We start from the raw sequence: 11,670 nt of genomic DNA, 5'->3' as shown, positions 1-11,670 counted from the left end.
TTTTAGCAAACGGGGAAGACAATGAAAAAAAAATATTGTTCTTATTTGGTTGAAAACCTTGGGGAAAACTTAAATCGTACGGCTCCAAGGCTGCGAGAAAAGGGTCTCTTCGACCTACCGTGCGCCCCCATTCCTCTTGTGTCCCCATTCTGATTGAATTAACCCTCAGAAGCCTGGAAAGGAATGAACAAAGCGTATGGAAATGAGGTTCACGGCATTCCTCTCGCCCTGTCCGTGTTAGACACACGGAGCCCAGCAGTGTGTGAGAAAGTCAGGGAGGAGACTCGGGCCAGGGGGGAGGGGCGGGGAGGGAGAGCCCCATGCCTGTGTCAGACACTCTCAGCACAACAGTGTGTGAGTGAGTCGGCGAGGAGGAGGAGTGCCGAGAGGTCCTGGACGCGCGGCTCGCCTGAGCAGCACAGTCTGAGTTCCCAGCACGACTCACAGGAGTGCAAAGTTCTTCTGGCCGAAGTTTCCGAAGCTAAGCGTCACTTGTAGAGGAATGGAGAAAGGGGTGAACTTTCCACAATAAGCAAGAAGAGACGACCGAAAAGTTTTCAGGGATCTTTTGGGTCGACTTTGAATTGCCTTTCCCCCGAAAACAGTGCGTTTTTTTTAACCGATTTGCTTTAGGATTGCAGTCGCTGGATTCGACGGACACTTTGATCTCGGGCAGCCGCTGGGCTGTGACCTCTGACACCGGTGAAAGTTGGTGCTGAAAGCCTGTGTTTGTGTTCTTGGAGAAGCTGTAGCCCTCCTTGCTGGCCCGGTCTGGGTGAGCGGAGGCTTGAGTGTCTGGCGCGGGGATCTCGGCTGGCAGGAGATATGTTTGGGGCGCATCTCCTGCCCGTCTCTCTCACCATGGGAACGCCACTTGGGATATTCATCTTCGTGTGTGGCCTGGCCGCTGTCTCTGCCCAGCATGGTGAGTAAACAGTTAAACCGAGTTTATTGTGTCTCTTAGGTGGTGGGATTCGGGAATCAGTTCTGTCCTGTGCCTGTGAGAATGTGTCTGTGCGTAAGGGGGCGTGGCTCTGTCCACTCTCACCTGGGGCAGGTACACGCGAGCCGATTGCTAGGGTAATTGCGAAGGTTGGTTGGTGGAGGCTCGGGGAAGGCGTGGCCTTGCCCTTTACCATCCCTGACTGGAGGCAAAGGGAAGGTGCGGGTGGGTGGAGCCTTCCCTGGATTGTCCTATACATCCCATTTCCAATGAATGTACTCGTCACCTTCTATGTTAGCTCGGTGGGTTCGTGAGATGTTTAATGTAATGCGGTTTCGTGTCTGTGTAGCACCATTTGGGGCATAGTAGGAGAGGCAGATGAAATAGATGTTCTTTTGATGGCAATACAAGTGTTCTGTATGCGTTTGTGTGTAATGTGAAGATCCGTTCCTTTGGGTCGGACTAACCGCTCATCCTTTCAACATCTGAACCTTTGCATGAAAATGTATCTCTGTTAGTTACAATGGAGGAGGCAGGAAGTGATTCAATTTGCAAGAAAGTGTTGTACAATTTCGGCGATAATGGCCATGGGTTTCAAAACTTGTGCCAACGTGTACTAGAGAGCATGTTTCGTGTCAAATTGAATTTCTTGTTGCACAGCAGATCTACATGTTAAAGTAGTGCATACAGGCAGCTCGCGCATCCTACTGTACTCATTAGCAGGTTCGTGCAACTGGTAATGGCCCCTGTGTAAAGGTGTGTTCTTTCAGCCAATGGGATGACAAAAGGGAGCTTTGTGACCCTGCACCCGGGGGTCTTCTTCTCACGTGCTGGGAAAACAAGCACTGCAAAGGTACAGAAACAAGCGGCCGCAGCTGCGTAAGATCGAATTGGCCCGCGCTTCACAGGACGATACAAGGGCCGGAGCGCGGAAGAATGAATCGCAAACTGAAGATTGCTTCCAAAAGGAGCACGGCAAGCTGGGGTGGGTCCCAGGCACCTCATTGATGGAGATGAGCGGCGTGACCATGGCAACGGTCAGTTCGCTTGTTAAAAACCCTTATCCGAAAGATGCATGTCTGTGATTGTTGAACGACTTTAAAATGTATGGCTAACAGAGAATATTACTTTTTTGGGAAGATACTCATCCTAACAAAGTAAGTGACACATTATCTTGACCCCCTCCCTCCGACGAGGTTAGAGTGCCTGAATATTTGTTTCTTTTTACATTTCGATCACCAATAGGCGGCGCCCAATGGTGCTCAGTTTCGTTACATGCCCATCTAATCTCACCACTCGCCCACTTACCAAGACCATATCAGTACCCGATTCTCTAAATGAAACATTGGCCCCTTTTTGATATTTCTAAAACGTGTATTGAATGCACCGAATACTGTCGCTACTCTTGTGTTTCTGCTCAATACTATTAAAAAAGTACCAGGGGAGTGAAGCCGGGACGTTTTAGTGAATTGAGGCCATTTGGACAGGCACTGTCCCGTCGACTGGGGCACCATGCCACCAGACACTTAACAGTGAGTTCAAGTGTTCTGCCCCAGACGGTCCAGATGTTGTGTTAACGCCCCCCTGCGCTAGGAACAAACCTGTCGGGTGCAGCTGCAAAAGTGACTGAAACCCATCTGTATTCTGAGCTTCGGTTCAACACAGCGAGAGAAACGCCTCATGAGTGCTTGCAACGGAATGCGTCTACACAAGCTTCAAGGCACTCGCACACTTGCGCACATAGGAGACATGCGCATAGGCTGGGAGGCGATCAAAAAATTTGGTCAGGTGGGATGGATATCCGCAACTCAGGTCTGGTGGAGGACACATTGAATCAAACAAGTGTCCATCCAGCTGAGCGCCCCCAACCGGCGATCACTGGAAAGAGCGAGCAGCTCTTATCTTGCCGAGAAAACGAACTGTTACCAAAAATTGGAGCATTCCGGAAAACTTGGGTAAGAAACATTATCAAGGCGCACAAATATTTTCCAACGTTACATATCCCGCACGAGCTGCGTGGCTTGCTAAAGCTGTGGCCGGGGGAGCGCCGGAGAGGTGCTTGGAGCCGAGGAAGGACACCCCCCCCCCCCCAGGTCACATTGCTTGACACTGGCACAGAGAGAGCCCCCCTTCTTCCCGAACCCAAGTTCTGGGGATTTTATTAGAAACTCTACCGAAACCCTTGCCCACGTGGCTTTAAATGGGGGCAGAACCCATCCTTCTGCAGTGAGACCCTAATCAGATGAAAACCAACATCTGGTTTAAAAAGGGGTCAACTCCTAAAAAAACAAAATGTCCTGGGTGGACTCATTGAAATACCAATTGACTGTGGTGTCCCCAGAAATTAGTGGGGGACTCTGTTCACCCACTTGTACCCTCGACTTGAGACCTTGTTTTAAATGGTATGACCAATGTGCAGCCACCAACACCATCAAATCCTCACACTTCCAATAACTCATCAACCATGGATCTGAAGATGGGGAGAGTGTGGCAGTGGCTTACCATACGGTAATGGCCCATCCCACTCATTCACAGTTATAACACTAGTGGGCTGCCATTTATTATCCATGATGTATTGCCTTATGAAGAGGTTTCTCATGGACTCACCCTTCCATACATTGTGTTGCATGCAAGTCTAAACCCTGCCTGGCAGTTCATCTCTGGTAAGCTTTTCATCGCCAGGAGTGTTGAGCAGGTGAACCTGAAAACCCAGAGTGACCTTTTCACAGGGATCTGCAACCTTTGGCCAGATGTTTTGTACTACAACTTCCATCGACCCTAGCCAGCATAGTCACTGGTGAGGGATCCTGGGAGTCATAGTCGCAAACATCTAGAGAGCCCCAGATCTCAGACCTCTGCTCAGGGCAAATATAACCACTTGCTCGGGCAGCTCCCAGCAACACAACAACAATTCTGTCCCTTAGTCATTCTACTATTCCCAAATCACTGATCTGCATTTTCCACACAAGTCTCCTTGTGTAGCACAGTATCATACCTCCTCATTTACAAGCAGCAGAGTGACACTGTGCGAGCAGGTTCAGCTTCTAGTCTAGAGTCACTCCCAGTTCACTTCCTTGGCTTTCAGCCTCGATACTCGTACAATTCACCTGGTTGCTGTATTATTGTGCTAGGCGCATCGCCTGGAAACTACCACACAAAAAGGAATGGACTTTTTTCAGCTGTTGTCTATCTGAACATTCACATATGGGGAGTGTTATCCTGAAGTCCCCTTGGAATCAGCATCCACTCCCAACATTGGTCTAACTGGTTCTCAAAGATGGTGATATTTTGGCAGTCCCATCATACAGGTCTCCACCTCGTCTTGTGATGCAGGAACTGAGTTTGCGGCTGCAGTTAGAGCTCGCCCACTGTATGATATCGGACAAGTTCTCTGATAATCCTAGACTCACCGGGTCTCTCCAACCCCATGAGTTGGGATTGCAGAGTGTTCAGCAAAAGCTTGTGATGGATTCAGTGTGTGGGACCATGTCAACAATGGAGGTTGCAGGTTGTCTGTCATACATGGGTCACTGAATGGAGAGGGAAGCCACGTTGACTTCATATGTGCTGTGGTCCCTGTCCAGCATGCATCTGTGGGGTAACCACAGGTCAGGTACTTCTAAGTAGAACTGACCACCATTTCTTGTCTGAGCAAGAACACACAAGCATTTGGTTTTGGTATACCACAGGTCAAGAATACACAGATTAAAACAATATTCAGAGATTTATAAATCTGGACAGATCCTCCACTTATTGAAAAAGCTGACTTTGGTGGACTGTGACGACCCTGCCCTCCCTGGTTAAGCTAGCAGAGAAAACCTTCAACATCCAATTAGAAGACAAATTCAACCATCACCGAATCCTGAACTCCTGGATTAGCTTTAGATCCTGCTGCCAAGGAGACCATGACAAGAATGTCCCATATGATGTTCTTCACATTGGAAACAATAGCAATTCCTGTCTTCCTGTCTTCTGCTCATACTTGATATGTGGCTGGCCTTCAACTTTCTCCACTACCATCTCTTACCAGATATCCTTTCCTCGCGCATGGGATTCAATGACACAATTCAACGGTTCTCCTCATACTTCCTCAATTACTGTGAACTAAGAGCTTAGTGACCCCCTAGTGGCACATGGAGATCTTTAAGGTTTCAACCTTTTCCTGCCCTCCACACGGTGTCCCTGGAACACCCGCTCATCAAACTTGGAATCAAAATTCACCAACACAATGATAGGATACAGCTCTCCCTGAAAGCCTTCTCAATCAAAAACATGAATTGACTGAAAGTCTGCCTCGCTTTTATTGTAGCCTGTATGTCAGGTGCCTATCTTTAAACTCAACCTACCTATAACGGAACGTACCCTTTTTGCCGATGACACACAACAGGCCCAAACTAGATGGTTTCACACCCCAACACTCCAACAGCGGTAAATCTCACCAATTCACCATGAATGGTGATACCTTCTGAAAGACTCTGATAGCCAAGACATCTGAGATGGGCTGGTATTAACGCGCCCTTCTAGTCACGATAACAAAAGTCTCTGCCCAGTGCTGACTCCCGAACCACAGCCAAGGATTTAGGTCTACTTCTCCTATATTTTGTTAATGTCATCTCAATGCCCTCCATGTACCCCCATCTCAGGGCTAATGTATTAACCATTCTATATCCCAGAAGAGTGGGGCCCACACCAGGAGTGCCTGACCCCAATCCCACGATTCCAACAATTGGAACACGTGAATGATCAATATGGAACTCGCAACCCATCCAATGGTCTCTAGTTAGTGTACAACAGCTGCCCTTCCACGTAATAACGGCGTGCACCCCATGGGCACTGTAATGAAAGATCAGTCACTTTCACTCATAGATGACATTGTTTCCGGTTTCCTAGTTCAACAGAGAGGCTTACTTCGCCATTGTATTGTGTACAATCCAGAACCGTGTTTCTACCACAAATGTTTACCTGGTCCTGATGAAGGCTGGACTTTCTTCCACTAAGCGACCACACATCGCCTTGTTGGCACCGCTTGTCTTTCGAATTCTCTTAGGCCACAGAATTACACCAACCTGTTGGGGCACTACAATTAGTAAATCGTATATATGCATTGAAGATTTCTTTCTCTTGTGCAACATTTTTCGAAAAATGACCATATATTGTGTACAATATATGTACAACACACAGTCTATTGGTTCAAGCACACATGTGTCTTTGGTTGTCAGGTAGCAATACGTAGGCATGACTTGGAATTTTGAATTTTCCTTCTTACACACGCCCTTCTTCTCTGTTAAACAAACTAAACAACTAAAACGACTTGAGTTTCAAACCATATACACAGGTGCTGCATTACATAAAAGGCAGGTAGCTTCAGGACACAAGGTCACAAGCTGCATTGCCAGAGGTCACAACCTTACACAATTCCAAAAGGACTGGCGACCCAATTCTTCAGGCAGCACCACGTCCACAACAGATACTGCTCTTCACCTCCCCACATCCTTATCCTTCACCACCTCACCCTAACTACACTTCACAACACCCCAGAAGCGGCAGCCCTTCTACCTCATGTCCCATACAGACTTGTCTGCTAACCCCCAGTGTGCATTGCTCTGTGGCCTTCAAGCTAGATGTGCACTTAACACACACGAAATATAAAAAGATTCCAAAGTGGTGCTCACAACTGGAAGGTCGCTGCCCGCTGAGCTAGACAATTACCCCATGGGAGTGATGCTTGCAGGCAATCGAGGGGCAGGTGGAGGCACATTGGCAAACCTCTGTTTAGGTGACCCTCAGTGAGATCGCTTCAAATGGCTGAACAGTGGAGAGTGTTAGCACACATTAGGATAGCTCACTGAGTGAAGCGCCAGCTGCTGCGGCCTGCGTGCAAACGGCCAGTCTGATTTATAGAAGGGTGCATGGGTTTCTATGTTAGAAATGGATCAGAAGCGAATGTTTTGTCAATGAGCTTTCTGCGTGAAGTGGGGGGTCAGGAGGCGGGGCACCCTCACTTCTGTGGGCGTTAGGTCACACATTAGAAGGGTTGGCAGAAAACGAGCTCAGAGTTCTGACAGTGCTGCAAGAAATGAGTCATGGAACGAGTCCCCTTTGTTTTTCTTATTACCTAATGTGGGGAGACTTTGGCCAGGCACACAAGAGACAGGTTAATTTGTAGAGGTGTGTCTCTTTGCATTGTGAAGCCATTGACCTGCCATTGTTGTCCAGGAGTGCTGCCAAAGGGGGAAGGGCTACCTGATACAATCTGATGTTACAAAGAGATCTGCAGGCTGGATCATGAACTCAATGTTAGCCCTTTGGGCTACACCTACATGTAGCAAGGCATGCGTGAATGTGTACTAAAGAGGAATGCGTTTTTCAATTGTAAATCACACCTCTATGTTCCAGCTGTTCACCTTGAATGAATGTTGATACTTGTAATGCTCTGATTACTTACCGGTAATCTTCATCACTCCTAATCCTACTCTTCCTAGTCACAGCCCTTACTTGTGATGGCATTCCGCCTTCCAAACAGAAATCGATTCCTCCCATGCCCTTTGTTTATATTCCCGCCGCTCCCTGCCCCCATCCATGGTATAACACCCCGTGATAAAACTAGCATTCTCCTGTCATCATTAAAGGATCCAACAGGATTTGACCAACAGGATGTCTGATTAGTGCATTGTTACTGTGACATGAAAGGGTGGGATTAGAAGTAATAAGGATTACCTATAAGTAATTAGGGTGTTACCTCCACCTGCTTCTGGTCGTTATTTGGGAAGAGTCACAAAGAGAACAGATTAGTCTGTAAAATGGACTGACACCAGAGTGAAGTTTAATTCCAAACATCAATAGATGAATAAAGGGAGCCTGGAGACTTGCGGCCCGTGCAGTGATATGATGCTCCTGAGAGGGCTAGCCGAGAATAATGCCCAATTGACTTAGGGTAGCCAATGCAGTGACAATTCTATTTCCTGAAATGACATCACAAGATTCTGACAAACCCATGCGGACTAAGCCGGGATATCACACTGGTGAGCGAAACCATTGAAGCTTGAAAGCCAGGGAGACGGCATCCCCAAAATAATGATCCTGAAAAGATTACAGTATGTCGTCAATGACCGGAAAACTCCAGAAACCAAGCTATCTTCTACAGGACCAGAAAATATGCTAAAAGTAATTGCTAGGGAACAGATCAAGTACCCATATGTGAGAAGTCATTAAGGGAAGTGTAACAAAATCACTACTGCTATGCAGGAGAACAGGGATGAGTAGTGGCCAGACCACCTAATTAGCCCCACACTACTATTAAATCTGCAGCGATCCAGTTTTTGTATTGCTGCAGAGAAAAAAACTCAACCTTTTATAAAACACAAACTCATACATTACATCATTACAGCATTAAAAAGAGAGACATTGCATTATTTATATATATATATATATATATATATATATATATATATATATATATATATATAAAGAAAGAAGAAACTGAAAAATATTAACATTTCAAAAGTCAGCAATTTACCACAATTGTAAACTACTGAAATTAATAAAGAACAGCAGCTGCTATAAAAAAAAACGGATTCCTTTAAAATATAGACTATTTCATCCTATCACAAACTCAGGTAAGAAGTAGATATTACATTTAATTTCTTGAAATCAATTTCTTGACCTGCTAAATGCGCTAAAATCATAGATATCTAATCTAGGCACAGCGCTCGAATAAAGCCAGATATACATATGGCAATCGCTGTAGTTCAACCCGCTAAGCATATTTTCCATGTTTTATCTCTGTCTGCTAGCATCAGAGAGCGGTACAGTTTACTTAAATAGAGTTCTGGAACAGCCTTTAGTTCTGGACAATCTAGCACACAGTGTTTCGTGGATTCTGTGATGTCTAAGCTCTTACAGAACCTACAGGAAAAATCAGTTATTGAAGACTTGCCATATCTAATCAGAATTTGCTTAGATTTTAATAGATTCCAACGAAAACGAGTAAAGTTTATTTGTGTCACCTTATCAGGGTAAATACTAAGGAATGGGGCTAGAATTCCTTTCCTTTCATAATCTGCTCTTAAATGTAAAAGACAGGGTTAGAAATGAAGTTGATCAATGGTCATAATCCAATCATGTTCAGAGAGTAACTTTTTCACCCTCTCGGGAGAGTCGGTCAGGTCTTGGACCGTACAACCTATATTTCACAATATTGTGGATCAGAGCGTCTTTATCGCTCTCATATGTTCAACCACATGCAAGATGTACAGTTTATTAAAATTGTCAAAGAGAGAGTTCTCAGTTGGGATCAAGATTTTCTGCAGGAGAGATAGAATTTTCCAGTAAGCACGTGATTGTAGGGAGGAGATACCCAGTTCGTATCGCACAGCCAATCTCGGCAGACTTGGAGGAAGTCTCAATACTGTTTTCCGGATGCTTCCTTCAACATCATGCAGATATTTTAGAACTGAAAACGGATGCGTCTCAATGCCATACAGTAATTTAGGTACAATTTTTGCCTCATAGTATCGTATTATGGGTTTAAGCAAAAATGTTCAAAATGTTCCTTCAATCATTTTCATTTGGGTGATTGATTGTAAGATTAAATTGTTCAACCACAACCTACTGTTGTGAAAAGTTGGTCTTGCGAACCACAGAAATCCCAAATAAGCTAATGTTTCTGTACATTGAATCAGAGTTGTGCCTATGTACCATTTAAAATGACTTTGCTTCATGTTATTAGAAAATTGAATTATTTTGGATTTGGCTAGATTAACAGACAGCCCATGAATATTCATATATGCTACAAATGATTAAATCAAACGCTGAAGCCCTATTCTAGTGGCATCAAATAAGAAGTCGTCAGCGTAAGAGAGCCAATGAAGGGGGAGATTCATAGCTTTTGGCACGATTAGTGAAGCATCCTTAAGGACTTCTGTAATATCTGCCAAATACAGATTAAACAGACACAGTGCCACCATACAGTCTTGTCTCACTCCTTTTGCTGTGGAGATGTTTCTTGATAGCTCTCCGTGGTTGTTAAGATGTACTTGTATAGTGGTTTGATGGTGGAGGGCAAATAACAAGTTAAGATTGCCGGTTGGGATTCCCTAACTTGGCAATTTCTTCCAGAGCATCTCTCAATCAAGCACTTTGAAAGCTGCCGTTAAGTCAAGAGTCGCACCATAAACCGCAGTATATTTCCCATTTAGCGTGAGATCTTGGATGAGTGAATTGAGTGAAGTTCATTGAGTGAAGTTGCCATATTTCGACTAAAGCCAGTTTTCCACTTAGAGATGTTCCCTTTCTCAACTAACCATATTTCCAGATGATGAAGGACAATTGAAGCAAACACTTTACTGTCTGCTTCAAGCAGCGCAGTTGGGCGATAATTCGCCGGGTTAGCTCTATCTCCTCTTTTATATATTGGAACAATGTGAGACGTTGACCATGTAGATGGAAATGTTCCTGTCACAAGTATGTTTCTAAATAAGAAAGAAAGTGTCCTAGCCCAAGATTTCCTATCTGATTTAAGAACAAGATTAGACAGGCCGTTAGGTCCCAGTGCTCTTGAGGAACTAATTGAATTTATAACTCTTAGGCTCATGTCTTCACCAAAATCTAACTGCGAGACCACACTCGAGTCCCATAGCGTTAGTGCTCCTTCCCCACTATAGTTCACCAGTGCCGAAAAGGCCTGACCAAAATGGGAGACCCAGTCTGCTTCGGAAACCCCATTTATTTGGAAGAGGGACTGGAGAGCCTCACTGGTGTTGATTATTTGCCAGAATGCTCTGGAATGTTTCTCTGTCCCATTGCTCACAGGAGGCTATGGATTGTTTCACCCAGTTCCAATACTCACGGTGAAATCTTCTCCTTTCCTCCAGAATTTGGGCAGAGCTCTTAATTTTACAGTTTTTCAGTAGATGGAGCTTCTTCCACATTTCCCTTTTGCGCTCAACCACTACCCAATTGTGTGTGTGTGTGGGTATGATTGATTTTAGTACCCTGAGAAGGATTCAGTCCTATGATAGTGCTAGATTTTAGTAGGAATTAGTTAGCAGTGAAGGTTTTACATTTCTAAGCGAAGTCAGTTAATTGGATATAGTCATCTAAAAGAGAGTTTACCCTATACACTTTACTCGTATTCCAGCGGATCTGCGAGCCTGCAGTATTTACAAGCAGGTTCGTGGCACATTGAGATTTAATGGCAATATCCTGTGGATTAGGATGGAGATTTCCTTGGATATTAAAGTTGGATTCAACTATGGCATGGTCGCTAGAGTTTGTAAAGGTAGTAAAACATTGAATACAGCGAGAGTCAAGAACGTCATCCACAAAGATATGATCTAAGGTTGAACTTGAGGTGCTATTACTCCAAGTATGCATATTTGGCGTTTTAGAACCCAAGGCCTCATTAAGAGACCATAAACCCAAACCTTGCACGGTTGTCCACCAGTGATGACCATTAATCTTCTTTTCAATGGCATGTTCATTGGAGGGCGATAGACAATCAGAATGTAGGTCCCCCAGTATCATGATGTGTCTACTTGGAGTGCAGACCCTACAGGTCAGCACATAGCTCTGTATATCTTCACGGACCTTATTTAGGATGCCCATCCCTTTATGCCAATAAACAGTGACAATGGGTAATTTGAGGGGAAGTTCTCTACCTACATTAATATGGGTCGCTAGAACACCCCCATAAGTATTGACAGAGCATATTACTGCTATCGCCAAGC

General features: G+C 45.0%; 1 protein-coding gene across 2 annotated transcripts in view; it reads left to right on the top strand.

Annotated features, from left to right (window-relative positions):
* Positions 1-339: 339 nt before the first annotated feature.
* The window catches only part of AXL (AXL receptor tyrosine kinase), a 357,115-nt gene continuing 345,784 nt past the window's right edge, over positions 340-11,670 (top strand). The window contains exon 1 of one of the 2 annotated variants that reach the window (XM_069644414.1): positions 340-925. In XM_069644414.1, coding sequence (XP_069500515.1) covers positions 826-925 — 100 coding nt within the window. In that variant the 5' untranslated portion in view covers positions 340-825. The remainder of the gene's footprint in view (positions 926-11,670) is intronic. The other variant, XM_069644413.1, reaches the window with a different exon arrangement.

The sequence above is a fragment of the Ambystoma mexicanum genome, chromosome 2p (genome assembly GCF_040938575.1).
Source record: "Ambystoma mexicanum isolate Mex_15411 chromosome 2p, UKY_AmexF1_1, whole genome shotgun sequence".
Classification (NCBI taxonomy): Eukaryota; Metazoa; Chordata; class Amphibia; order Caudata; family Ambystomatidae; genus Ambystoma; species Ambystoma mexicanum.
This window is presented reverse-complemented; position numbering and strand designations above follow the sequence as displayed.